At 29.5% G+C, this 27891-nt stretch overlaps 1 protein-coding gene across 2 annotated transcripts in view; it reads left to right on the top strand.

Annotated features, from left to right (window-relative positions):
• The window catches only part of LOC111681530 (dopamine receptor 1), a 129232-nt gene that overhangs the window by 81153 nt on the left and 20188 nt on the right, over positions 1–27891 (top strand). For both annotated transcript variants that reach the window (XM_046948646.1, XM_046948645.1), the window contains exon 5: positions 7534–7663. In XM_046948646.1, coding sequence (XP_046804602.1) covers positions 7534–7663 — 130 coding nt within the window. The remainder of the gene's footprint in view (positions 1–7533; positions 7664–27891) is intronic.

Genomic DNA, 27891 nt, shown 5'->3' with positions numbered 1-27891 from the left:
AAAATTTTAATAAAACCCATTTTATATCAATAAAAATATCAACAACAACGACATTTTTTAAGCAGTAGCCTTATAATAACTTGTTCAAATAATGGAAAAAGAACAACAACATTATAAAAAGGAAGTCCTACAGCAATAAAGTATGTGTAAAATACACAGGTAAAATTGCTTTATTTTTTAAAAGCCTCACAAAAGCAAAACAAGTATTAAGCAAATATTTTAGCGGAAGTTAAAGCGACAATGAAAATACGAAACTTTGTAACCACACCAACCAATCTAAATATGAAAGCAGGAAATCAAGAAGACATTTTTACATTTTATAGTCTTCCTGAGTGGGGTTATGGAAAATACATACCTACATTAATACATATGTATGTATACATATCGACATATTTAATCCCATATGTTTGTGTGACTTTAAATGTGTATTTTTATGCGGGCTTTAGATTAAATTTCTTAAAAGTTTTAACTTTTTTTGAGTTTAAGTTGATATTGGCAAAAGAAATTATATTTTGACAAGGAAGCAGTGAATAATATCTTACATAAGATAAAGAGAGTTTTATATATAAAAAAGTTTTTTTTTGTATAATAAATAATATATTGTTAAAGTTTTACAAGTCATATAAACTTGGTTGATTGATTTCAATTATAAATGTCAACCATATTCTATACATTTCCAATATTTACTTAAAACTTTTTTTCTTGTTTTAGTAATGTATTTAACAAAAGCACCCGCATATAATTGTTAAATGTAATTTATAAAGTAAATACTTACTTAAATGCTGTATTTATTTTAAAGAAACATTATCAAGTCTTTAGCTGTTGGCATTTGTGTTGATTGTTTAAAATGTAATTAAACTTTCTGAACTTTTGAATGAGTAATGCCAATTTAAAATTATTAAATATTTAAGTATTTGACACGCATATATGAAATAACAAACAAACAAAATACGATTTTGTAATTGCTGGAGTTATTTCGTAATTTTTGTTCATAAATTGGCATGTGTTAAAGACTTGGATCAAGAACATATCTGATTTATAGACAGACAGACAGACAGACAGACAGACGGACATGGCTAAATAAACTCGGCTTAAGAATATATATTTTATAGAGTAGCAAAATTATATTGTGGAAATTACAAACTTATATATATCTAATAACATGCCCCGGGCATGAAGGCTTGATGAGTGTCACATCATGTTTTATTGCAATCCTCTGTACTAGCAGTGCTTGTGCATGGACCGGAAGTTCCTTGTACAAAAATGGTGTGCAAGAAACATAAAGGGGCAGTGGCGAGTTGTTTACTTTTTACTTACCTAGTGGTTGAAAAGGTGCCACCGTGAGATATGTCAACATGACATACTCACATCATTCATATCTAATAATAAGGAAGAGTATTAACTTCGGCTATGATAAATCATATGTATTCGCTATAAAGAAGAAGATTACTAGTAAAGTTATTAAATACTTGTAAAATGTTTTTAGTTATTATGTCTAAAATTCCTCTCGAACCCTATGAAATGGATTCATTGTTATAACTTCAAAGAGTAGGAGATTATATAAAGCCTGTTAAACAGAATCAACAACAAAACCGAAGGTAATTGACTTTAAAGTAATGTTCTCTATTTGGTGACTACACTCGATCACTAAAAATTGTTAATAGAAAAGAGGTTGAAATTATGGAGCTTATAGTTCAAACCAAATCCCACCTTACCACTTTTTTGATCGATGCAGAATGCTCTCTCAAAACTACATTTCAAAACAAGATACCTTACAAGAGAAAATTAGTTTAGCAACTGAATAAACATAATAATTAATCTTTGCAAACTAAACAAAATCTCCGGCCAATGCCGGACAAAAAAACTATTGATTGAAAAGTATTTGAAAATATTTAGCTTATGGTTCAAACTTAGCCTTTTTTTCTTTTTCAATCGATGCATAACGCTCTTTCTCAACTCCATTTCAGAACAAGATATCCGCTAAGAGCAAATTAAACTGAATGCGAAGAATAATTTAACTTTATCTTTAAAATGAAGAAACAAGGTTTCAAAAATAATTTAGGAACTTTTCCCATATAGGCGTATACTTAATATTTGTAATATCGATAAATCAAAACCAAGTATACGTACAGGTGTCGTTAATAAAATCAATGCAATTTGAAAATGTAAAATTTTCCACTTGATATTAAAATATGCAGATGAATTTTTATATTTTATATTTTCATAATTAATTTCAATCAATTTTTGTTCCTTTTGATAAGAGCAACAACTTGGCCTTAGAGAATAAATAAAAATTCCGAACATATAGCTAGATATGAGCTTGAGAAAACTATTCGTTTTATTATACCCTACACCACTTTATTGGTACAAAAATATTCGTCTAATATATCAATCGGCTTAGAATTGTTTTCTAAGTCAATCAAGCTATGTTCGTCCGTTCGCCTGGCTGGCTGTGCACGTAAGCCTTGTGCGCAAAGTACATTTTCAAGATAATTGAATGAAATTTGATAAGCACGCTTTTTTTGGCCCAAGCCTATTGAAAATGGTTAAATTCGGTCCATTATTTCAACTAGTCATACAACTGTTCTCCCCCCACAATAGGACCTTTGGGAAAATAATTAACTTAAATGATCAATTATGTTCACAAAAATCGACGAAACTTAGTTTTATACCACTTTAAATGACACTACCGATTTTGGTAAGGATCGGTACTCATTTGGCTCTATCCCCCATACAACCTCCCCTTCAGAAGCATTAATAAGCATTAATTACACGTTTAAATTCTACATAAAAAACTTTAAATAAATGTAGATGGTCGGATATGCCCGACTATACTTCCATACTTTTTTTTGTCAAAATGACACGAAGGCCCTAAATCTTATAAGGCTAAGGCTCATAAAAAAAGTATGACTTTGGACAAAACTATATTTTCATGATTTTAAAAATTACACACAGTTATATTTATCAATACCGACATACATAGGAAAGTCCTCAATTTAATGTTTAAACTCTTTAATTTTTTTCCATTTATTTACAAACATAATACTAAACTCATTTTGTCCTTTAGGCTTACATATCCATATAAATACTTCAATATTCACATATGTACGTTATACACTTTCTCATATTTATTGGTCATTCTCATAAAATGTAAATTTTTTCAATTAAAAAATCGTAACTTATACAATTTACCATACAAGATATTAGTTATGAGAAAAAAAAACTCAGTCTGCATATAAATTCAAATGTTAACCTAAATGTGCATCCTGTTCGTATTCATTAATTCATCCTCTTTTTTTTTGTTTGTTATTAAATTGCAGTTCATTTGTATTACACATGTTTATGTAGTGGTGGATATGTGTGGTTATATATTTTAATATGCGTATGTAAATGTAATTCTATAAAATGCACAACATAAGTAATCTAAGTAATATAACTGGAATATAGTTATCCATCCATATCAAACATGTATCTACCATAACTGTGTGTGTATATACAATGGATTGTATAGCCTGGCCAGAATCAACCATCATCCAATGGCAAGCAACATTTTATGTCAGTTACCAGCTGTCGTTTACCAACGACATGGCTTGACAACCAATTTGTGGACGAGAGAATTAAACAAAAACAAAAAAAAGCACATGTAGAAAATATAAACAAACATACGCAAGAATTCATACAAACTTATGTATAAAAACAAATATAAGTTTGTATATTTATTCTACGAAATAAATAAATATATATACATATAAAGCAATACACCTTGCAGTTCGAGGCTTAAACATTTTCTATTCTAGGTGCATAAAAGGGTCCTAACCAGACAAATATCACACTTAATTTTTATTTCACCTCATGGGCAGTTGACTCTGACACATATCACTTATGCTAGGAAAAATAACTACTTTTTAAAGTAAAGTAAAAATCAAGTTTTAAAGATTAAACTAAAAACACTTTTTGACTGTCTAAAATGGAGATATTAACATCTGGCAAATTTGTTGGGAGTTTATATTTCATATAATGTACATATGTATATTCCTATGTGTATGTGAATAAACTTTGGTTTTGTTGAAAACATTTGTGCGTATGTGTATGTAAAATTGTATTTATATCAACCATAAATATCAATATTAAGTATGAAAAATAAAAACAACTTATATACCTCCTACAAGTAAGTACACATACTTATTAGGTATATTTCCATTTACACAAACACACACAAACGCACTTGATATCAACTTACTTCCGTTCGACTTCTGCTTATTCATGTCTATAGGAGATGAAAATGAGTAGAAAATAAGTAAATATTTTCACTTATTGTTTGTGTTTTTGTATATGTAAAAGATATTGCAGCTGGTACTACCTTGCTGTAGACATATATATTGTACATATTTATTATTTTCCATTAGTAGCACTAGATATTTTTAAGTAATACAAGATTTATATCGTTGCCTAACTAGTAACTAGACTATGTTAATATTTCAACAATTTTTCTAAATAATAACCAGGAGAAATATATAAGTATATATCATGTAAGATAGTAAACCAACTTCTAAGTACATATTTTGAAAATGATAAAAATACTAAGATTTAAGGTTTTCTATAGTTCCATTGCAAATGTTCATTCTAAATTGCAGAAAACACATGTCCGTCTATGGCTGTGTATGACAAAATAACTCAATCAAACTTACCGGATATATACACTACTGTCCAAAGGTCTATATGTTTATACTTCTGTTCAAAGCACGATAGAGTTCAATGCAAATTACTAGAAGATTATATATAATTTTTTTTATAATTTATTTTCAACGTGTTCTTTTATTTTAATATGAAATTCTGAGACAAATAAGGTAAATTTATTTCTCTTTTAAATTTCTTCCTGAGGAAGTAGTGTAAAAAAATTACATATAAGCTTCTTCATTAATTAATAATTTAGTTATATTGCAAAGTTTATAACAATTTACAAGTAAAAGTATTATATGCCGAATCTTTTATAGCCATCATTAAATTTTGTGCCGTTAAATTAAAGTAAATTTTGGAAGGTCTTGTAATTTGTTTGTTATATAGTAAATTTTATATAGATTTCAAAGTGATTTTAGATTTTTTGGTATAAAACTTGTTTATGATAAATTTCACCACTACACTGCTATTATTAAGCCACTTACGCTCTGCTAAAGGAATTCATATTTCACACTATTAAAATTGTGCTGGTTTTACAGAATTAATATTAATTTTCACCACAAATAATATAGAAAAATACAAAACAAATATAAATGTATAGTCGGACATTGCCGACTAAATGATACCCTACACCAGTCATTATGTTAAAAAAGTGGATAATTTTAAAAAATAAAGCATTTAATATGATCTTTAACCGTATTGTGTAATATTTTTTACGTATTATTGACAAAGAAAAGTGATTTACTACAAGAGGGCTTATAGGGAAGTAAGGGTAAATATGGGCCTATCCTTATAAATTTTGGTTGAGGAATTTACGTCCACCTTAAAGTTATTTATGTAAATTTTAATCGTTTTATTAGAAATTATAAGTGAATTTTGACCTTCAAGACATTTTCTAAAGGGGGGTTTTTTATGGGGGCTAGGGTCAATTGAGACCCGATCACTATAAACATTAGTAGTGTCATTTATCGTTTTATAAAACTAAGTTTTGCATATTTTTGTTGACATAATAGAACATTTAACGTAATTATGAGCTTAAATGCCCGATTCGGGGGGTACGGTTGTATGGGGGCTAGGCGAAATAATGAACCGATTTCAACCATTTTCAATAGCGTTCGTCCCTGAACCAAGAGAAGAGTATGTGCTAAATTTTATCAAATTATCTTGAAAGATACGACCTGTAGCGTGCGCACAAGGTTTACATGGACACACAGACAGACAGACAGACAGACAGACAGACAGACAGACAGACAGACAGACAGACAGACAGATGGACGGACACACGAACGGACAGACGGACGGACATAGCTAAATCGAGTCAGAAAATGATTCTGAGCCGATTGGTATACTTAAAGATGTGTTTAGAACCAGTATTTTTGGGTATTACAAACATCAGCACAAACGTATAATACCATCCCCCTTATAGTGGTGTGCGATTTAATAGCAGTTCGGAGGTAAATTTATTTAGGCCTTCCAAATTTTTGTTTGTAAGGCAATAATTTTAAGATGCAATAGAGGAAGCAGTAGTTATGTTTATTGTTTCCAAATCAAGAATATTTTTTACTCGGTTAAAGTAATTTTCTGGTCAATTATAAACCGATGTTCATATGACTTGATAGAGAGATTTTCTCTTGTTTTGATTTTATCTCGTATTTCTTCGCTGTACTCGCATTTTTAAGACAGTTAGCATTTAGTATATGCTTCCTTTAGACAGTTATGTGCGTTAAAGCCATTTTCTAAAGGGGACCCTATATGGCGGGTAGGGTCAATTCCCATTCCTATAAAATATTTTTACGTCAAATTTCACCGTTGTTTATGCTACCACTAGACAGTTATGAACGTTAAAGTAATTTTCTGAAGAGTACTTTTTACTGAGCTATGCGAAGTCGTAAACCAATATTGCCAATTTTCAACACCAAACAACTTTCACTTACTAAAAATATCTTTGCAAAAAGGGATATAAAAATATAAGGTAAAAAATATTATTTTAACTAGGGTCTTAATCATAAAATTTTATAAATTAAACTTCATACATATACACCTTTTATAAATGTTTTTCAATAAAACAGTTAATATTTAACAAACTAACTTCCATTTTCATCACCTTCAGTTAACATTTAACTGATAGTTATTATTTCAAGTAAGGCAATTTTTAATACGAAAACTGTTACTATAACTTACAGTAAAACAATAACTAGACATAGTGAAAATGGGGGTATGATTAAATAAGATTTTCTCATTCGGAAGGATTTATTCAGATTTAATATTAGCTTTACTTGTATAAGTTCTTTAGTTAGTCGTCCTTGTGATTTACATAATAAAGAGTTGTTAAGCATTGTTGATAATTATATGTCAGCGTTTTTTGTTTTGCTAACAACTGTTTATAAAATTTCTAACATTAACTTTTTTATTGTTTAAAATAAAAATATTTTTTTTACTTTAATCCTTAATGTTCTTAGTAATTAAAATTAATGCTTACATGAACTTATTGTTTGTAAAAAAATTCATTAATTAAATTTTAATAATTGTTTATCATATGCTGACAAGAGTATTAAAAAACATTCTTACATATTACGATCCAAAAAGGAAGTGATTGTCTTTAAGAAAATAAATAAAATAAATTTAAAACTTTCAAAATAAATTCTAAATATAATTAATGAAAATGTACTAGCAAAACAGATTCACGTAAAATTTAAATTACACTAAACTATTAAAAGTTAATATTTTGTTGTTGAGGAAATATATAGACTAACACATTTACAGAACCACACATACAATATTTATGTATGTATATAAAAATATGTATACATATTTACTAAACTTTTCTCATAATTTATGGATTTTTTTCTTTTGTAGGTTATTGGATTTTTGGTGCACAATTTTGTGATACATGGGTTGCCTTTGATGTGATGTGCTCAACGGCGTCCATATTAAATTTATGTGCAATATCCTTAGACCGTTATATACATATAAAAGATCCACTGAGGTAAGTCTGCATATAATCTGTTCCATATACTAATACACACATACGTTATATTAGTAAACATTTTATATAGAAATTTATATACATACATATACATATATGTATTTATTTTAACTCATACAATCACTAAATCATTAAATCTCTGAAAATACACAATATATAAAAAATAAACTTAAAATATTCATAAAATAATATTGAGAACATTGCATATGATGGTGGCTTAAGCCTGATGATGTTGACAATAGTAACGTTGATGGTGGTTGATAAAATATTAGTCATTTACTGAAATTTTATGTATTTCTATATCCACAATCAGAAATGATGGTGGTATTTTTATTTTGTCCTTTCATTTGTAACACATCGATACAAGACCCATAAACATAAAATTTCTTGGTCCTCATCAGATTCTACAACGATTTAACCATCTCCGTCTGTCTGTCTGCCTGCGTAAAAACGCAAAGCCAAATAAAACAAACTTGAAGCTGAAATTTTACAAACATATTTTTAGTGAATGCAGTTTATTTGGTTTTGAGAATGGGCATAGTCCCCTTTATAGGGTCCTTTTTAAAACAATACTATAATGCTTGTAATTGACTTAAAAAGCCCTTTTTGTAACCCTGCCACCTCAGAAAATATAGATTTATGCTTTTATAAAATTTCGATAAAGCAATACAATCTTAGTTATTTTTATTATTCGTCCTTATATTGTAATTATAATGGTGTCATCTGCATACGGTCCCTAATGATAATAATAATAATGATTATAATGATGGTTTACTCTAATGGGGGCGACACTGTTGTTAAAACATAAATCATTTTATGAAGCTGGTAAAATAGATATAATATGTAAAAATATAAAAATAATAATATGTCATAGCACTGTACAACAAAATGAGAAAAAAAAAACGTTGCATACATAAGCAATTCGGTATACATATACATTCATCTAGTTATATAACATTTTTATTTTTAATTTTCTGATAATTTCGTCCTTTAAAATCATTTAAAAGTTTGAATGAAAGAGAAGTTTAATAATAACTTTTCTTAAATTGTCTAATACGTCAATATCCAATGTATGAGGAATGTTCTAATGTATAAGAAAGTAATTTAAATATTACAGAAAAATTGTGTGTGCTTTAATTTATATGTAACAAATGCTGTAGTACGATACATACACTATACAACTTAATATTTTGTTATTTTATATTCTCCATCAAAAAGATGTGGATAAAAACTTGACCTCAATATTCACGACAATTCACTAAACTCTTATACTATCTTTTCCCTATTAGTAAGACAATGCAAGAAGTATCTGTCAAGACTGGGTTCGGTAGCAAAGAAACTACTTTGGTAATTAACAGGCAGATAAGCTTGCCAGAACAGGATCTGCTCTTTCTTATATCTAACGCCGTTTCAGTTAGGTTTTATCAAGAGCAGTATCTTCAGACTCTTTCTTCAAAATGCTAAAAGTAGGTTTAATAACATACATACAAGTAAAGCGGCCAAGATAGTGTGACCCTCCTGTAATGAGAATCGCACAATACACCTGAATAACCGAAGTAGGCGGGACATTTCGGTAATATACCGACATGCAAGTAGGCTGTCGCAGTTGCAAGGAAAGGGAAACGGAAGAAACGACCTTTCACCTTCTCTGTAAATGCCTTGCCGTAAAGAGAAACCACTTCCATGGCAGTTACTTCATTTGTAACCTTGGTGAGATATCTGGGTGTAAGCTTAATACTTTCTCAGATTCCTCAACAGCAGAAGCCATCTCAGTCGTGTGTTTGGGCGACTTTGTCGAGAATAGATTGACTTTGCTCATGGCATCTATCAATTCCCAACGATACTACTATGGCAAGAGGTAGATAGTTCGATTACTTGAGCAAAGCCCATTTATACTGGTACGGAAAATCTATATATATGCCGTAAATGCCGCCGTAGGTTTCACTGCGAAGCAATAGTAGTCGTTGCAAAAGCTCAGCTAGTGGTTGAAAATGACCAACGTGAAATATGTCATAATGGCAGGTGTTCAAGTATTACACTTCGACATGATAGACAGACATTTGAAAACAAACTTAACTAAAAAATGTGGTTGCGTAGAGGGACAGGCGTACATTATTAAACGTATTTCGATACCTATAAGGTATATTTTTTTCAATTAAGAACAGAATAATAAACTTATATATGCCATTCTCACTTATATATACCATTCTCACGAAGGTGAAGGGTATAAAAATTATATGGTTTCAAAATGTGTGTCCTAACTTCCTTTGTGATATTATTATGACTTATTACAGAATAATGTATGGGATAGTGACTAGTCTGGCTCTTATTTAATTAAATAATATCTTATGGAACATTAACTAAACTATAGATTATTCTATTGACTAATCTGAACAATACGATTATCAGGCTATCTTGATATGTAGATGCAAAATGTAATAAATCACAGTTAATAAGATTTTGGTGGTGGACATGGACAATTTTAATCCACAATATCACTCAAATATCATTATGTGATGCTGTCGAATAAGAATTGAATCTAAGCACAGAGATATCCGATTTGTTGCGTCGAACTTTAGATAGCAACGTATAAACAAAAAACTGAAAATGTGATAAAAGACGTGGCAAAAAAAATATTTTAAAATTTGTAGAATCTACAGTAAGTAATCTTTATTTCTAGTCATCACAATGGAATTAATTTATTGGACCCAAGTGTGTCCCCAGTGAACTTATCATGAGGACGACCTGCTAACCTAATAACCCTAGAATGTAAAGCTATTTATACCCTACACCACTTTAGTGGGGAGGGTATATTGGGTTTGTGCTGATGTTTACAACATACAAAATATTCGTCCTATACCCACCTTAAAATATACCGGCTTAGAATCATTTTCTGAGTCGATTAAGCTATGTCCGTCCGTCCGTCTGGCTGGCTGGCTGTCCATGTAAACCTTGTGCGCAAGGTACAAGCCGCAATTTCTAAGATAATTGGATGAAATTTGGCACAAACGCTTCTTTTGGCCCATTGAAAATGATTAAAATCGGTCCATTATTTCGACTAGCCCCCATACAACCATACCTCCAAATAGGGCCTTTTGGCTTATAATTAATTTAAATGATCTATTATGTTAACAAAAGTCGACAAAACTTAGTTTTATAGAACTTTAAATGACACTACCGATTTTTGTAATGATCGGGCTTCATTTGACCCTATCCCCCATACAAACTCCCCTTTAGAAAATGACTTAAAGGTCTAAATTCACTTACAAACACTAATAACACTTTTAAATTCTTCATAAATAATATTGAAGAAGACTTAACTCCCCCTACCAACATTTTTAAGGATAGGGCCATATTTTTCCCTACTCCCCTTTAAGCCCTCCTAAAAAATCTCTTTTTTGCAAAAAAAAAAAAAGTAAAAATATTCCGAAATAAGATTAAAAAAACAAAACAAATGCTTCATTTTTTTAAATAATCCCCATTTTTAACATACATACTGACTCGTGTAGGGTAACATATGGTCGGCTACGCCCGACTATACATTCATACTTGTTTTCTTTTGTGTGAGAACCGAGCCTTTCTAATTATAGAACACCCTTAACTTGTGCATGCATGTTTACATAACTTTTATTCACTTTTATTTATAGTGTCAAATTTATTGATTTATTAATATAATTTTATTTGCAACATATTTATATACCCTTCACCTTCGTGAGAAGGGTATATATAAGTTTGTCATTCCGTTTGTAATTTCTATAATATAATTTTCCGACCCTATAAAGTATATATATTCTGGATCCTTATAGGTAGCGGAGATGATTAAGCCATGTCCGTCTGTCTGTCTGTCTGTCTGTCTGTCTGTCTGTCTGTCTGTCCGTCTTCCATAATTCTATCAGACATACGACCGGCAAGAACGCTTTTTAAAATCAGCGAAATCGGTCCATAAATAACGGAGATATGAGCAAAAAACCGAGACAACCTCTGAAAATTTCATATAAAATTTAGATTTTTTATTCATGCTCAGACAGAAACTGCAAAAAAACAAAAACAAAATACATAACAATACGGTAAATATTGTTATTGTAATTTGTTTATAAAAGCAAAGCAGAGCAAGAGCAGCAGAGCAAGAGTAGCAGAGCGAGAGCAGCACTAATGTTTTGTTATTGGCTAGAAATATGAAATTAAGTATGTAGAGCCTGGATTAAGTGAGAACCTATAAAAGGGGACTTTCTGGTACTTTTTCGTTCTTCAAAAGGTATTTTTTGAAATTTCTATAATATTGAACCTAGAAACATGAAATTAAGTATGCATGGCCCGGATTAAGTGAGGACCCAAACAAGGGGAGTTTTTGGTACTTTTTCGTTTTTCAAAAGGTACTTTTTGCAATTTCTACAATATTGAACCTAGAAACATGTAATTAAGTATGTATGGCCCGGATTAAGTGAGGACCCATAAAAGGGGACTTTTTGGTACTTTTTCGTTCTTCAAAAGGTACTTTTTGCAATTTCTACAATATTGAACCTAGAAACATGTAATTAAGTATGTATGGCCCGGATTAAGTGAGGACCCATACAAGGGGACTTTTTGGTACTTTTTCGTTTTTCAAAAGGTACTTTTTGCAATTTCTACGATATTAAACCTAGAAACATGTAATTAAGTATGTATGGCCAGGATTAAGTGAGGACCCATGAAAAGTACTTTTTGGTACTTTTTCATTCTTCAAAAGGTACTTTTTGAAATTTCTATAATATTGAACCTAGAAACATGTTATTAAGTTCGTATATCCCGGATTAAGTGAGAACCAGTAAAAGGGGACTTCTTGGTACTTTTTCGTTCTTCAAAAGGTACTTTTTACAATTTCTACAATATTGAACCTAGGAACATGTAATTAAGTTTGTATGGCCCGGAAAGGGCCATACAAAAGGCTTTAAACACATCATGGTGAAGGGTATATAAGATTCGGCACAGCCGAATATAGAACTCTTACTTGTTCTTATTTATTTATTTTCTATAAAAAAAACATAAAAATTTTTTTGGGGTTTAATCTATATTTATCTTAGATGAAGAAAGAACAAGTTAATACTTTTATTCATTTATAGCAATTCTGCTTAAGGTGCCAGTCACGAATATTAGTCGAAGTCAAAGTACAATTGTTACATAATGTTGCTGTTGCAAAAAGTTTTCTTTTGTACACGAAACTTAACTTTCTTTTTTGTAAATCTCTTTTATACACTACATACAATATATATTTATTTACTACTTAAGTAGATTTGTTTTTACTTTTTCATTTCTATTGTATAGAGTTAATTTAAAGGTTTCATGGTAGATTTATTTTGGTCATTTAAATGATTATTGTGTTAAAATTAGGTAAAAAACTTAAGGCCTATTAAAAACATGAAAAGCCAATAGATATGAATAGATTTTCACTTAGGAATAGCTCTTGTGACATATTCTTACACTAAATAAGAAAATCATAAATGGAATGGTCCTTAATTTCCTACTAGTAATTGTATGCCATAGCTATGAGCTCCCGGAAGATATAGTATGCTGACTGTTTGTAACGCATAATAATATTGCTCCTACACCTTTTAGTATACCAACCGGCTCAGAATCATTTTCTGAGTCGATTTAGCTATGTCCGTCCATCCATCCGTCCGTCTGTCAATCCGTCTGTAAATCCGTCTGTCTGTCCGTCCATGTTAACTTTGTAATCAAACTACAGGTCACAATTTTGATTTTAGTTCAATGGTACATAAACTTCTATTGTTCCAAGGACGAAGCCTATTAAAAATGGTCAAGATCGGTCGCCGAATAGGGCTTTTAAGTTCGCCCGACTATAATGTCTTACTTTTTTTTACTAGTGTGTAAAATTATTAACGTTGTTATTAATTTAACATTTACCACTAACTTAAATTTACAATAAACTTTGCTTTTTGTTCAACATTATTCAAAGAAAATTCTTTGACTTTTCTCTACAGCAACACATTTATGCATTCATAGACACATTATTTTACCATTTTTCTAAGCCATCTGGTGTGCCTTAATCTTGTATTTGTAACAATTATTTTACGGTTCTAAACACATAAATATTCATATGTTGGCAAGTGCAATAAATTGTTTATTTATTTAAATATTTATGTTGGGATTTTGTAATGATTTAAATTTAAATTGTATTTGGTCAACACAAAGCTAACAAACAGTATACTTTTCTTAGGGATTAGACCACTTAATGGCCAATGGTAGAAAAGTGGTCAAATACTTAAAGGAATTTGAAAGGCGTTTTTTTTTTGTTTTATTTAAAAACTACATCCCTTTCCTTCACTTTATTTTTTCCTACGACAACAAAGAATAACAACTCATTGTAGTCATTGTGTCATAAATTGTAAAAGGTATAATAAATCCTTTTTGATGGCATTTTCAAAGACTTTTATTTACACAAAGAAAAAACACATGCTACTAAACAAATTACAAAGACTTGCTCATACGCACCCACATATTGTACATGATACAAATACAGATATTAACACACTTACAATTTCCTAAGGAATAACCCGTGTTAAAGGGGGAAAAACGCAGAAAACTAAGTGCCAAACATTTCAGGGTTTGGGTAAGAAGTACGATAAGGTATTCAGGCAAAAAATTACTAAAACTGAATTATGGCTTAGAAGTAAAAAGAAAATAGTTCTTGAAAAAGGAGAAATGAATAAACAATTTTATAGATTTTGAGCATTAAATTGATTTAAAACTCACACGCACACATAAAAATCCCATTTATAAAAGGACCTTAAAAAAGACAATGCTTAAAAATTAAAGAAAAGCACAATGAAATCTTTACTAATTTACACCTGAATAAACAGTATTTATTTACCAACCCTAAGATTTCAATATTTACTTATGACAATCTTTATCATAAAATTTATTGATATTCTTTGTTTTCCTTTTTTATGGGATATAGAAAGTCAGGTGTTAAAAATACTCTTTTATGTGATTATCTACATACATATATGTTTGTATATACAAAATTAGACATAATTTTTTATATATATATTCACAATTCAATCAATATTGTTTATTAGTAAATATTAGATATTTTTAACTTTGCAATAGCAGGTCATAGGAAAATTTATTTACGTAAACACCCAGTTAAAACAATATAAAAATGATTTCCTTTTTATTTCATTTATTTTTATTTCCTCCCTTATGAGTTATAGACGAAAACGTTTAGACTCATCTTATAGGAAATTTTGTAAAATTAAATTCTATTTTAGAATACATTTTTTATCTTACAATTCTATTTATAAAATAAAACATTAGAAGTATTACAACTATCAAACTGTGGAAGAATTATATAATTTACTGACGCAAATTAATAAAGGCATCTTCAGATTTTTTCAAAACTCATAATGCGTTTTAAGACATAGTTTGTCATTGAGCTCAAATATACGTACATATATAACACATTTTAATTGCAGCAGAATAGGCGTGTTTATACTATATCGAAAATTATCATTAAAGATATAACCTTATCATAAATGGTTCATATAATAAATAACTTTGTTTTTCTGACATAACTTTGCTGCAAAAAGCTTTCGTGACAAATGGATTATCTAAACCCATTTAAAAAGCATACATATTTACATATATTTTAAATACTTAGTATAATCTACAAATTTTAATACTTTATTTAGAAGAGGGGTAAACCACAGCCAGTATTAACATTTAAAAATTTTGTTAAGAGTAAGAAGAAGTGCTTTACGTGAACATCTACTATGTTGTGGTGATCTCATTACATGCTTATTACATGCCCAACTATATATATAATCTCTGACCGAAACACGAATCTATCGAATAAGCTGAAGACTCAAAGAGATTGGAATGTCTGAGATATATTTTATCCACTACCACTGTACCCATTAAAACTAATCATTATGCAGTCATTAACCATGACAATACAAAGTAAAAAAGTCTGCTCTGCTTGCTACCAGTGCCTCGTTTCTGTATTTTTCTCGAATCGAGAAAGGATTATTCAGATTATTTATACCCTACACCACTATAGTGGGGCGGGAATTATGCGTTTGCGCTCAAGTGTGTAACACCTAAAAATTTTGGTACTAGACCCACCTTAGAGTATACCAATCGCCTTAGAATCACTTTCTGAGTAGATTTAGCTATGTCCGTCTATACGTCCGTCCGTCTGTCTGTGTGTCCATGTAAACCTTTTGCGCACGCTACAGATCGCAATTTTCAAGATAATTTGATGAAATTTGGCACATATTCTTTTTTTTGGTTCATTATTTCTCCTAGCCCCCATACAAACGTACCCCCCGAATTGGGCCTTTAGGCTCATAATTGCGTTAAATGTTTTATAATGTCAACACTAATCAGCAAAAATTATTTTTATAGATCAGTAAATGACAATACCAATTTTTATTGTGATCGGGCCTCATTTGACCCTAGCCCTCATACAGACTCCCCTTCAGAAAATGACTTGAAGGTCAAAATTAACTTATAATTACTTATAAAACGATTAAAATCTACATAAATGACTTTAAAGTAGACGTAAATTCATCTACCAAAATTTATAAGGATAGGCCCATATTTACCCCTTCTCCCCTATGAGCCCTCTTGTAGAAAATCTCTTTTTTTGTCAACAATAAGTAAAAATATTCCACAATAAAACAAATTAAATGCTTTATTTAAAAAAATTGCAAAATTTTAACATACTTTATTATGTTCAACCTATTCTATACCACGATGATCATAATTTTTTATGTAAAAAATACTGAAATGTGGTACAGATTACTTGGTTCTCTTAAAAACTGGCCAATGATGCATTTAATCACAACCAATCTATAGTTAAGAAAATCTATAGTCGAGCAAACTGAAGAATTTGTTGGTATTAAAAATTCAAACAAATTTAAAATTATAACTTTTTTATAAAACTCTGTGTGTTTAAAATGCACCAATACATATACATTTTTGTAACTAACACATATTTAGAGCACTTTTTCACATGCTAAGAGTTAGATAGTGCTGACAAAGAGTCGGACTACTTGTTATACTTTGGTACAAAACAAATTTATTCAATTCACAATCAAGTTGTATATTGTATCTAAAGTGTATTAACAGTGATTGTGAACAGGTTTTGTAGCCACAGGTTTTTGTATTCCACATTTAAAACTAATAAATAAGCAGCCTTTAATAAAATTTGATTTTTGTTTTGGTAAACAGCAGTTTGTTTGTAATTTCTGTGTTACCACTTTATCGTTTTTTTATGCCAAAATCGATTGAATTTTTTATTTATATGCTGAAATAAACAATTGACAATACTGAATTTTCTTACGACATTCGAAAAACATATGAAAAATTGTCATAAGAGTTGTATAGAACTTTTGCATAGAAAACAACATTATTATGACCATTGTAGCAGCTGCTGACATACAACGCTACAACATCGATTGTGAATTGAACAATTAAATAGTTTATTTTTAAAACAAATCAATTATGACATGGGCAGGATATCATATGGACGACCATACCCGACACACATTCTCCGTTTTTTTTCTTCAAGTTTCCAACTTTATGCATTTCATCTATTTTGGTCAGCTTTAAACTAACTTAAATACTAACTACTAATATTTTCATGTCAAAATAATATAAGATGTTTTTTTAAGAAATAATAATGTCTTGCTCGTGTCTAGAAGTATGATTACGTTTGCAGTATGTTTGAACCATATAAAATTGACTTGTACAATCAATAAAACTTTATGTAGCTTGCTCACGAATTTAAAAAAAAATTATATGTATATATTAATAAAAACAAGAAGGAGACATGAAGGATAAGAGTAAGCAAAATATAAAAAAGCATTTAAAATGAAAGCATGTCAATGTTTATATATTTTGAATGGATGTCAAAATTGTCATAATAAAACTGATGTATCTTTTAATAAAAAAAATAAAAAGTGATATGGTATAATGATGTTTTATAAATATAGATAAAAAAGGAAGTTAAATGTTGGACATTATTTTATTAAGAAAATATATTTTTCATTAAGAAATTTTTTATTGATTAGTTTTTAAAATATATTTGAATGTGAGAAAGGACACAGTGAAATAATTTGAATGAAGTTGTAATGTATTATATAAATTATGAAAAATATTTAGTAAATATATTTTTAAACATTTTAACTTTTTTTTAAGTTATAATAATTTAATAAACTTCTATATAACTTGATTCCTGAACTGAACTGAACATTCATTTAATTATTGTTTTCTAATACAACATTCGAAAATTACACAAGTCGAACAAAATTTTTGTAAAAAAAAAGTCAAAACCAAGAGACCAAGTTCTCTTTCACAAAAGAAAGTATCATATCCTGAAATTGGACAAAAACGCTTTTTATGCCTTTTTTGTGGCGTTAAATAGTCCCTTCTGTTTTTCTTTTTTTTTGCAAAAAATTTAAATTTAATCGAAAGTGTTCTGCCCATAAACTAAGTGTCATAGTAATTTGTTATGTCTTTAAAATAAATTAAATTTCATTACCAACAGTTCTGTTAAAATATTCAACATTTATTTGCATTCTAATGTATTCAACAATAACAACATCATTTTATATGAATTGCTGTCATTCGACTTTGACAAAATTTATTTATTTGCTTGTCAAATGTTTTAAAAGCGTTTCTGTAAAACCCTGCAAAAAAAAAAAAAACAAAACACAAAAATAATTTTATACCATGTCTACCTCTAGCAGTAGAAAATTTATATTGTCTATTACAACACGAATAAAAAAATGGAATAAATTAAAACTCAGTTTTTAATAGTGAAAATCCAATATAAAAAATGTCCGGACATTCACCAAAAAAAAGGTGAGTAATCTACGGTTATAACATCTTATCATTTGCCATGGTCCTTTTTCATGGCACTGCTGCTCCTGCTGGTGGCTGCTTAAACTGACAAAAAATAATTATATTTTTGGACGTTAAATTAAGGACAGATTTTTTTTTCTTAAAAAATATATTTCCTTCCTCAGCCTTAAAGTTGCCACAACATTTACTGTGTGACTGTTGGTAGAGGTTGTTATGCAGAGAGTATAAAATCCTTTTGTTTTAATTGCTTAAAATTGTCTTCACAAAAAAAAAATTAAGGACTACGAAAGGACTTTTATACAAATTTTCATTATATTTCATGACATTAAATATTTAATTTTATTGCTTTAAATTAATTCTAAATGTTTTGTGACATGATCTCATAAAAATTACATAAAATTTATGTATTTGATTCAATTAAAAAACAGATTAAATTTTTTTCCTTGGAAAAAATAAAAACTTTTTTTGTTGTTTACTTTATTTTGTTTTTTGTTAATTTTAAATTCTATTTAAAAATATTGTATATGTTTTTTAAAGTTTTTTAATAGTATTTTTTTTTTTTTCATTTTATTAAACAACACACATGAGACTATTTTGTGTTGTTTTTATATCACATTTTCTTTGTTTTTATTTATTTATTTTTTGCTCTTGTCTGTACGTCACTTAAAGTGCATAATTTACACATAAAAATACATAAATTTTAACCAGTCATTGCTAAATAAAATGAAACCTCTACGAGTACAAATGAAACTTTATTTGTATGTGGGTAATTCCATAGCAAAAGTTTGTTTTGTTGTAAAAAATTTTATATTTATAACAATAGAAAGGTTAGTTTAAAAATTAGTCCTAGTCGTAATACCACTTAACAATTTGTACTTGTGGCTCGAAATAAGTTTCCTACATATCTTATAACCTTATGGAAATTGTCATAATATTAAATTAAACTACTTCACACACTCATAAATGTACAAATAAATTAACAAAAATAAACACAACGTACAAGAACGTAGAGAGTCATTAAATGTTATAACAACTCATAAACAAAAGAGGAAACAGAAAAAAAGTTTTGTCACTCACAGAAAAATACGTTAATTTAAAATGCATACACCAACATGTGATTGTTACCAACACACATAACCAACCAACCATCTATATTACAATACCAGAACATGTACAGAAGAAGTAAAATATCCATTTATAAATAAACGACAAATATGTGGTTAATATACATAGATGTGTACAGTGGTATACATATGTATGTACACTGAAAATAATATTGTTTTTGACAAAATTTAAAAAAAAAATCAATACCCTGAGACCAATTTAAACTTTTCTTAAGGAATGAAATCCTAAACTGATCCAAGAATTTGTCCATCGCATTTGTCATACAGTGTGCTAAAGTTTTATACATCGAAATTTTAAGAAGAAAAAGTGTCACTTTCCATAAATTATTATTTTGTCTCACTGTTTTATTTATGCCAGTTCCTCGAGAAGTTCCTCGCATGAAACAGTCAGGCGATGCCGACCATATAATACCCTACACCTGTTACAAAAATAAAATGTGATTTAGTTTTTATAATAAAGCATTCAAGTTGAATTGTATCTTGCCTCAGATATACTAAAGCCATTTATTGTTGAATAAAATTGTAGACATTTAAGTCAAATTTTGAAGGGGGGGCTTTTTATAGAGGCAAGGGTCAAATGAGGCTCTACATGTTCATAAGAGTCATTATGGCTATTATAGAAGTTGGATTTGTAGCTTTTTGTCGAGATACGAGTATGTTAAACATAACAAGTAAGAAGTTATAGTTGGGCGAGGTCGACCATATAATACCATACACCTGTATACGAACAAAATGTGATTTAATTTTCATAATATAGCATTTAAGTTGAATTGTACTTAAGCCATTTATTATTTAATAAAACTGTGGATTTTTAAGTAAAATTTTGATGGGATGCTTTATATAGGGGCTATAAAAATGAGGTCCTATGAGGGTCATCACGGCTATTATAGAAGTTGGATTTGTAGCTTTTTGTTGAGATAAGAGTATATTAAACTCAATTATGGGGGCTAGGTAAAATAATGGACTGATGGTAACCATTTTCAATTGGCTTCGTTTACGGTACTATAAAAGATCATGTATCAATTTTCATTGAATTATCTACAAAATTGCGACGTGTAGTTTGAATACAAAATTTACAAGCCCTATAAGGGAGTACAGTTGTATGGGTGCTAGGAGAAATAATGCACCGACCTTAACCATTTTCAGTAGACTTCGTCCCTGGGATAATAGAAGATCATGTACCAAATTTTTTTGAATTATCTATAAAATTGCGGACGGACAGACAGGCAGACGGACATAGCTAAATCAACATCGAAAATTATATTATAACAAGTAGGAAAGTATAGTCGGGCATGGCCGACCATATAATACCCTACACCATGAGTATATTTTTAGAATTTTTACTTTTTATAAAGAAACTTTTATGTTGAACATTTTTCCAAAATATTTAAGCAATTTATTGATAAAAAAAAACTAAAATTTCTAAATGAGGCTTTATATAGGTCAAATTGGGCCGATCCTTGGTAAATTTGTGAAAAAGATATATTTTTAAATAACAGTTAGTTTTGTTGAGTTTCATTACGATACAAATGGTTACAAGTCAATTTTAGACGTTTAAGACATTTTTTGAAGGGGGGTTTGTATGGGGGCTAGGGTCAAATAAGGGCCGATACTTACGAAAATCTGCAGTGTCATAAATACTTATGTAAAACTTATTTATGCCAATTTTTAGAGAGATAATATAATATTTGACGTAATTATGGCATAAAAAGTTCAAATCGAGAGGTACGGTTGTATGGGGGCTAGGTGAAATAATGGACCGATTTCAACCATTTTCAATAGGCTTTGTCCCTGTACCAAAAAACATGCTTGGTCCAAATTTCATCAAATTATCTTGAAAATTGCGGCCTGTACCTTGCGCACAAGGTTTACATGGACAGCCAGCCAGTCGGACAGACGGACGGACGGACATGTCTTAATAGACTCAGAAAATGATTCTGAATCGATCGGTATACTTTAAGGTGGGTATTGGACCAATATTTTTGTATGTTACAAACATCAGCACAACATATAATACCCTCCCCACTATATTGGTGTAGGGTATAAAAATTATTCTATCATGGTATTTATACCACGCACTACTGTAGTGCAAATAGTATTATGCTTTGTCGCACCTTTAGGCACTATTTACAGATTTTGAAGCATATAGTAGTACATATAGCCGAAACTGAAGCGGTTTTCAAACTAAAATGTTTATTCTCTTCACACAGACAAGCTCTAAGAGAAAAAAAACAAACTTGCAAAAACTAAACTCACTCACTAAACTTCAAATTTTCTTCGCAAAATTGCGAGGATATTACCACTTATTAGTTAGAATAAAGTCGAAAAAATACATTTTTTATTTAGTAACTTTTGAACAACTGTGTTTATTTGTGTGCTTCTACAAATACATTATCAACAGTTAGGTCTTTGACAGGGGACTTAGGTCCTTGAAAATTAGATTCGCCTATATACTGCTATATGTTTTTAAGGTGTTTGCCAAACTTCAAAAACAGATTGTTATTCTACTCTTACCCACCTTTTAGAAAAAAAGTGTCACTTTCCAGGTATTATTATTATTTTGTCTCACTAATATTTTCATTCACTGCCATATAAAATTTCATTAATACACACAAAGAATAACGTCCAAAACTGTGCTTATTTTTGTACTTCTACTAATACATTCTCACCAGGTAGGTTTTTGACAGGGGACTTAGGTCCTTGACAATTAGTTTCGCCTATATACTATTATATGTTTTTAATGTGTTTGTCAAACTTCAAAAACAGATTGTTATTCTACTCTTACCCACCTTTTAGAAAAAAAGTGTCACTTTCCAGGTATTATTATTTTGTCTCACTGTGTTATTATTTCTGCCCGATTTTACATGAAATAATCATTATTTTCTGAATAAGAACTTGCATGGAATTTAGAGTCAAATATTTTCTGGTTTTACTTCAATGTATGATATCTAACTTGTAAAAAAATTTGAGTCTTTTCGATGCATAGCAGAAGACATAAACCATTAGAGATAACTGATTTGTTTGCAGTAACTTTTCAACCAGAAGTATTCCATCCTGAAAGGTAGTGACTGGTAAGATTCGTCGCTTTTTTTCCAAAAAGTCCACACCTTGCTCGTTCCACTATTAATTGCCACAATCAGTAAATAAATCTCTTGTTATAATAATGTTTAGGTTTAAAGCAACTCACTTAGGCAGATCTACTTGATCCCATGGTGATACCACTGTTTCCATGATGAAACCAGTCAGATTTAAGTATTCACTAAAAAGGGTGAACACACCAAAATTGAACAATTTTTAATCTATTATATATACAAACCAATTTGAATAACCTTTAGTCAGCTAATTTTTCTTCAATATATAGATGTTTGATAATTCATGTATGTGTGTGACTCTAGTTAATTTCGAAGTTCTCTTCACTGTGTAATATTCCAATATATATATATATATAACCTTGTATATAACTGACAATTTCGTATTTCATCAGGCTTACCAACAAAAGAAATAGTGTATTGCCATTACCAATTTTTAAACAACACTAAAACGTGATCATTGCACATTGTGGAGGTCCGCATATATATACATATATATTCATACATTTATAAGACAGTTTTTATTTTGCATATTGTCGAAAGTGGCAAACATACATACTCAGCAAAAAGAAGATAATGACATTCAATTTTAATTACTTATCTAACAACATACTTTTCAATGACTACTACATATCGTCTGCATTATATAGAAGCAATGTAATAAAGTCTTACTAACAATGTATCATATAAATGCTTTCTAATTCATTAATACTCTTGCCTGTTATACTGTAGAAGTTGAATGCTTTTTTAAAGTTACGTATAAGTGGTAGTGGTTACTTTTAAGCGTTTGTGTTAAATATTTGCCTTCAATGACATTACCATTACAAGGTAATAAAATTTGTACTCGGTACATATTGCTTAATTTATGAATATTCCAAAAAAAAAAAAATCAACTCAACAAAGTGTTTCTGTTTTATTTTAATTTCTGTTTTATTTTATCTGACATAGACAAATGAGTAATTCTTTAAATCGGTCAGAATTTGAATGTACTTATAGCTGGTATATAGTAATAAATGGTCATTCTTATATGTGGCTTATTTGAATGTTTTTCCTTTTTTCAATGCTGTGTGTATATGTGAACTATAAATGTGTGTATGATTATGTTTTAAGTGTTTGCTGAGACATTTAACTTTAACAAACAACACCGTTGCCAATTTTTTGTTGACTTCCCAGCAAAAACTTACATTGAAAAGTAAAAATTTAAAAAGGCAAACAAAACGTCTCTTCACTACTTGTTTATTAACAATTTAAGTCATTATTTTAATACGATGATGACATTGGAGACGACTACTTATCACACTTACTTATAAATCACTTCTTATATAAGTACATACAAATAAGGAGTAAAAAAGTTATTATCACAACATTACTACTTAGTTAATTCATTGTGTCTCCAAACAAACACAAATAGGAAGCTATTTCCTTTCTATGTGTGTTAGTGTAAAGAACTGTTGCTAGCGCGCTACTATATAAAATGTGCAAATAGAACTCAAAAAAAGTACTTACGTTTATGTAAGTCAATATGATTGTACTTAAAGCGAATGAAGATAGTAACTAGTAGTTATTGAAAAGTAAGTGGTTATGTAAGTACAAGCCATTACCGAGTTGTTGCTGGGTCATTGTTTATTTGACAAATTTCTGTAAACTTAAACAAAATTGCGAAAAAGAAATCTGATGATTTGTGTTTAACATATGATAAACGAATAAGTACAGATTAAAAACAAGTATGAATGTATAGTCGGACATCGCCGACTATATGATATCCTACACCAATCAGTATGTTAAAAAAGTGGATATTTTTTACAAATAAAGCATTTAATTTGTTCTTTAACCGTATTGTGTAATATTTTTACGTACTATTGACAAAGAAAAAAGATTTGCTACAAGAGGGCTCATAGGGGAGTAAGGGTAAATAAAATTATAAATTTTTGTAGAGGAATTCACGTCTACCTTGAAGATATTTATGTAGATTTTATTCGTTTTATTAGGAATTATAAGTGAATTTTGACCTACAAGACATTTTCTAGAGGGGTTTTTTTATGGGGGCTAGGGTCACTATAAAAATTAGTAGTGTCATTTATAGTTCTATAAAACTAAGTTTTGCAGATTTTTGTTGACATGAACATTTAACGTAATTATGAGCCTAAAGGTCCGATTCGGGGGTACGGTTGTATGGGGGCTAGACGAAATAATGGACCGATTTCAACCATTTTCAATAGCTTTCGTCCAAGAAAAGAGTATGTGCCAAATTTCATCAAATTATCTTGAAAATTGCGACCTGTAGCGTGCGCACCAGGTTAACATGGACACACACAGACAGACGGACGAACGGACGGACAGGCGGACATAGCTAAATCGAAAGAAAGTGATTCTGAGCCGATTTATTTACTTTAAGGTGGGTCTAGAACTAATATTTTTAGGTGTTACAAACATCAGCACAAACGCATAATACCCTCCCCACTATAGTGGTGTAGGGTATATAAAGAATTTTCAACCGATTTGAAATCAAAACTTAAAGCAATTTGTATTTAATTTTTTATATAAAGCTTCCTTGTATTTGCTAAATATATTGGTTAAACTATTTTTTTCACGTTTAGTTTTCTTTTATTCTTGAATCATTGCAAAAGGAAAATCTTTTGTAATATGACAAGTTTTGTTGAGTTTGCACTTCAACACTAATACCTTTTACAATTTTGTTTTTTTTTTTTTCATTTCTGTTATCAATTATATTACTATTGTCTATCTTAACTTTCAAAGCTCTTATATACTGGATTATTTTCTTTGATCCTTACAAATAGTTTGGTATTTTATCTTTCTCCTCAATATGACAGACAATTTGTTGATAGCACTTCTGTTTAGTTTTATTTATTTCTATACTATAAATTTTTAATATATACTCTTTTTTGCACCTTTTTTGCACATATGTACAGACATACGTATGGGTAATTTCGTGTTAAGTCTTAAAAAAATTTAGTTTGGTCCAAGGTTAGTGTTATTAAATAGTGAGCAATAGAGAAATTTGAAGGTATATCTGTGAAGAACTGCCGGAGTTAGAGGGCGTCAAAGTTATACATTTTGGTCATACAAAATTTTTTCAAATAAAAATTGATCCTAGAAAAAATGCCCGAAGGACTTAAGTTGGGTCACTTGACACGAAACTGCCCATATATCTATAAAAATATATATTCTCTACTTTATCTACAAGTGTCAGGATGAGTGAAAGAATGTCTATATATGTATGTTTTTAAACAGCAACGACTATTTACTTTCTAACTGCTTCCGGTTGAAATTTAATTAAATGTCTAAGTAAATTTCATACATGTCTTATACTATTTTATTCAACAAACGTTTCCTGTTATTTGTGTTTTGCCTTAACACACACACATCCAAACTACATACTCTTATACTCATATTAAACACTTCAAAGTTGATAGAGAAAAAAAAAACAAATGAAAGTATAAATAAACTTGTAAAATTCCACTCAAAATTGATCGACATCGTTGTTTAGTTAAAGTTATTGGCAGCAATTTTCTAAATAGCGAAAGTAATTGTTTTGTTAAATTATTCACACAATATGAATTGAAGGCAATATAATTTTAAATTGGTAAAATTTTAAAATTAAATTTATTTAATAGTTTAACAAAAAGCACTTTAATTTGCTTTAATAAAGATAATTTAAGTAATTCTAACTGTATGAACTATATAGCAGAGAAGGTGATAACTGATAATAACAGGATTTCAACGAAATGACCCCCCAACTAAAAAAACTCAATGTTAACCTATCGAATATTGATTTTTTTTTTTTTTTTTTTGAAAAAATACAAAAAGTACTGTGTAGTGTGACTAGAATAATTCCTTATTACACTTCTTTGGACAATACGTGCTGTTTAATATAATCATGAGAATGTTTGACTAACATTCAGCTTTGAAGAAATACAACGTTTTTCAATTGAAATTTACTTCAAAATGAATTACGAAATTCTTCTTATATAAAAAAATAAGAAATTATAGTCGGACGAGTCCGACCATGTAATACCCTACAACTGTTACAAAAATAAAGTGGAAAATAGTTTTCATAATAAATCATTTAAGTTAAATTTTACTTTGCCTCAGTTATACTTACGTCCACAAAATTGAACAAAATTGTGGACATTTACTTAAGACAAATTTTGAATGGGCTTTATATAGGGGCGAGGGTCAAATTCAGTCCTATAATTTAAAAGTTCATGAGGGTCATCCTGGCCAGTATAGAACTTGGTTTCGCTGCTTTTTGTCGTGATACGAGTAAATTAAACATTATTATGAACTTAAAAGCCCTATTCGGCGGGTTCAGTTGTATGGGCGCTAGGTGATATAATGTACTGATGTTCACCATTTTCAATAGGCTTTGTTCATGGGACAATAAAAGATCATGTACTATATTTCGTTAAATTATCTTTAACCTGTTAAACAAGGTTAAAATGGACGGACAGACAGACCAACAGACGGACGGACGTATCGACTCAGAAAATGATTCAGAGCCGATTAGTATACTTTAAGATGGGTATAGGACTAATAATATTGTGCGTTACAAACATCAGCATAAATCCAAAATACCCTCCCCACTTAAGTGGTGTAGGGTATAATAAATATAATCGATAAGTTTTTGACAATTAATCATTCGAATTAATGAAAATTCTCAAATTTCAAATAACGAATAAACCAAATAATTTCCATCAATTAATCGGTTAAGAAAAACTCACTATTTAACAGTTTAATTATAGTATATATTCCACAAAATTCAATTGAGTTTTTAAGCATTACTTTCTTATTATTTTTAAGCATTTCCATATAAAGAACATTTATTTGATGATTTTTACAACAGTACTTCTGATTCTTGAAAATATGTCATGGAAATAATAAACTCGCCTTTACATCTACATCCATTTTGAGAAATATATTTGTTTTCCTAAATATGTCTAATAAGTTCTTCAACAACAGTCATACACTAGTTCACTGGAACGTGGAAAAATCTTTAAAATACTAATTTCTATATAAAGAAAATAATTTAACATAAAAACAAATTCATAATATTTGAGAGAAAAACTTAATAAAAAATTTACAAAGAGTGGAACTAAAAGGATTGAAAATTATAATTTTGTTTATAAGG

This window comes from Lucilia cuprina, chromosome 4, assembly GCF_022045245.1.
Source record: "Lucilia cuprina isolate Lc7/37 chromosome 4, ASM2204524v1, whole genome shotgun sequence".
Lineage (NCBI taxonomy): Eukaryota > Metazoa > Arthropoda > Insecta > Diptera > Calliphoridae > Lucilia > Lucilia cuprina.
Note: the sequence above shows the minus strand (reverse complement) of the source record. Positions and strands in the feature narration are given on the sequence as shown.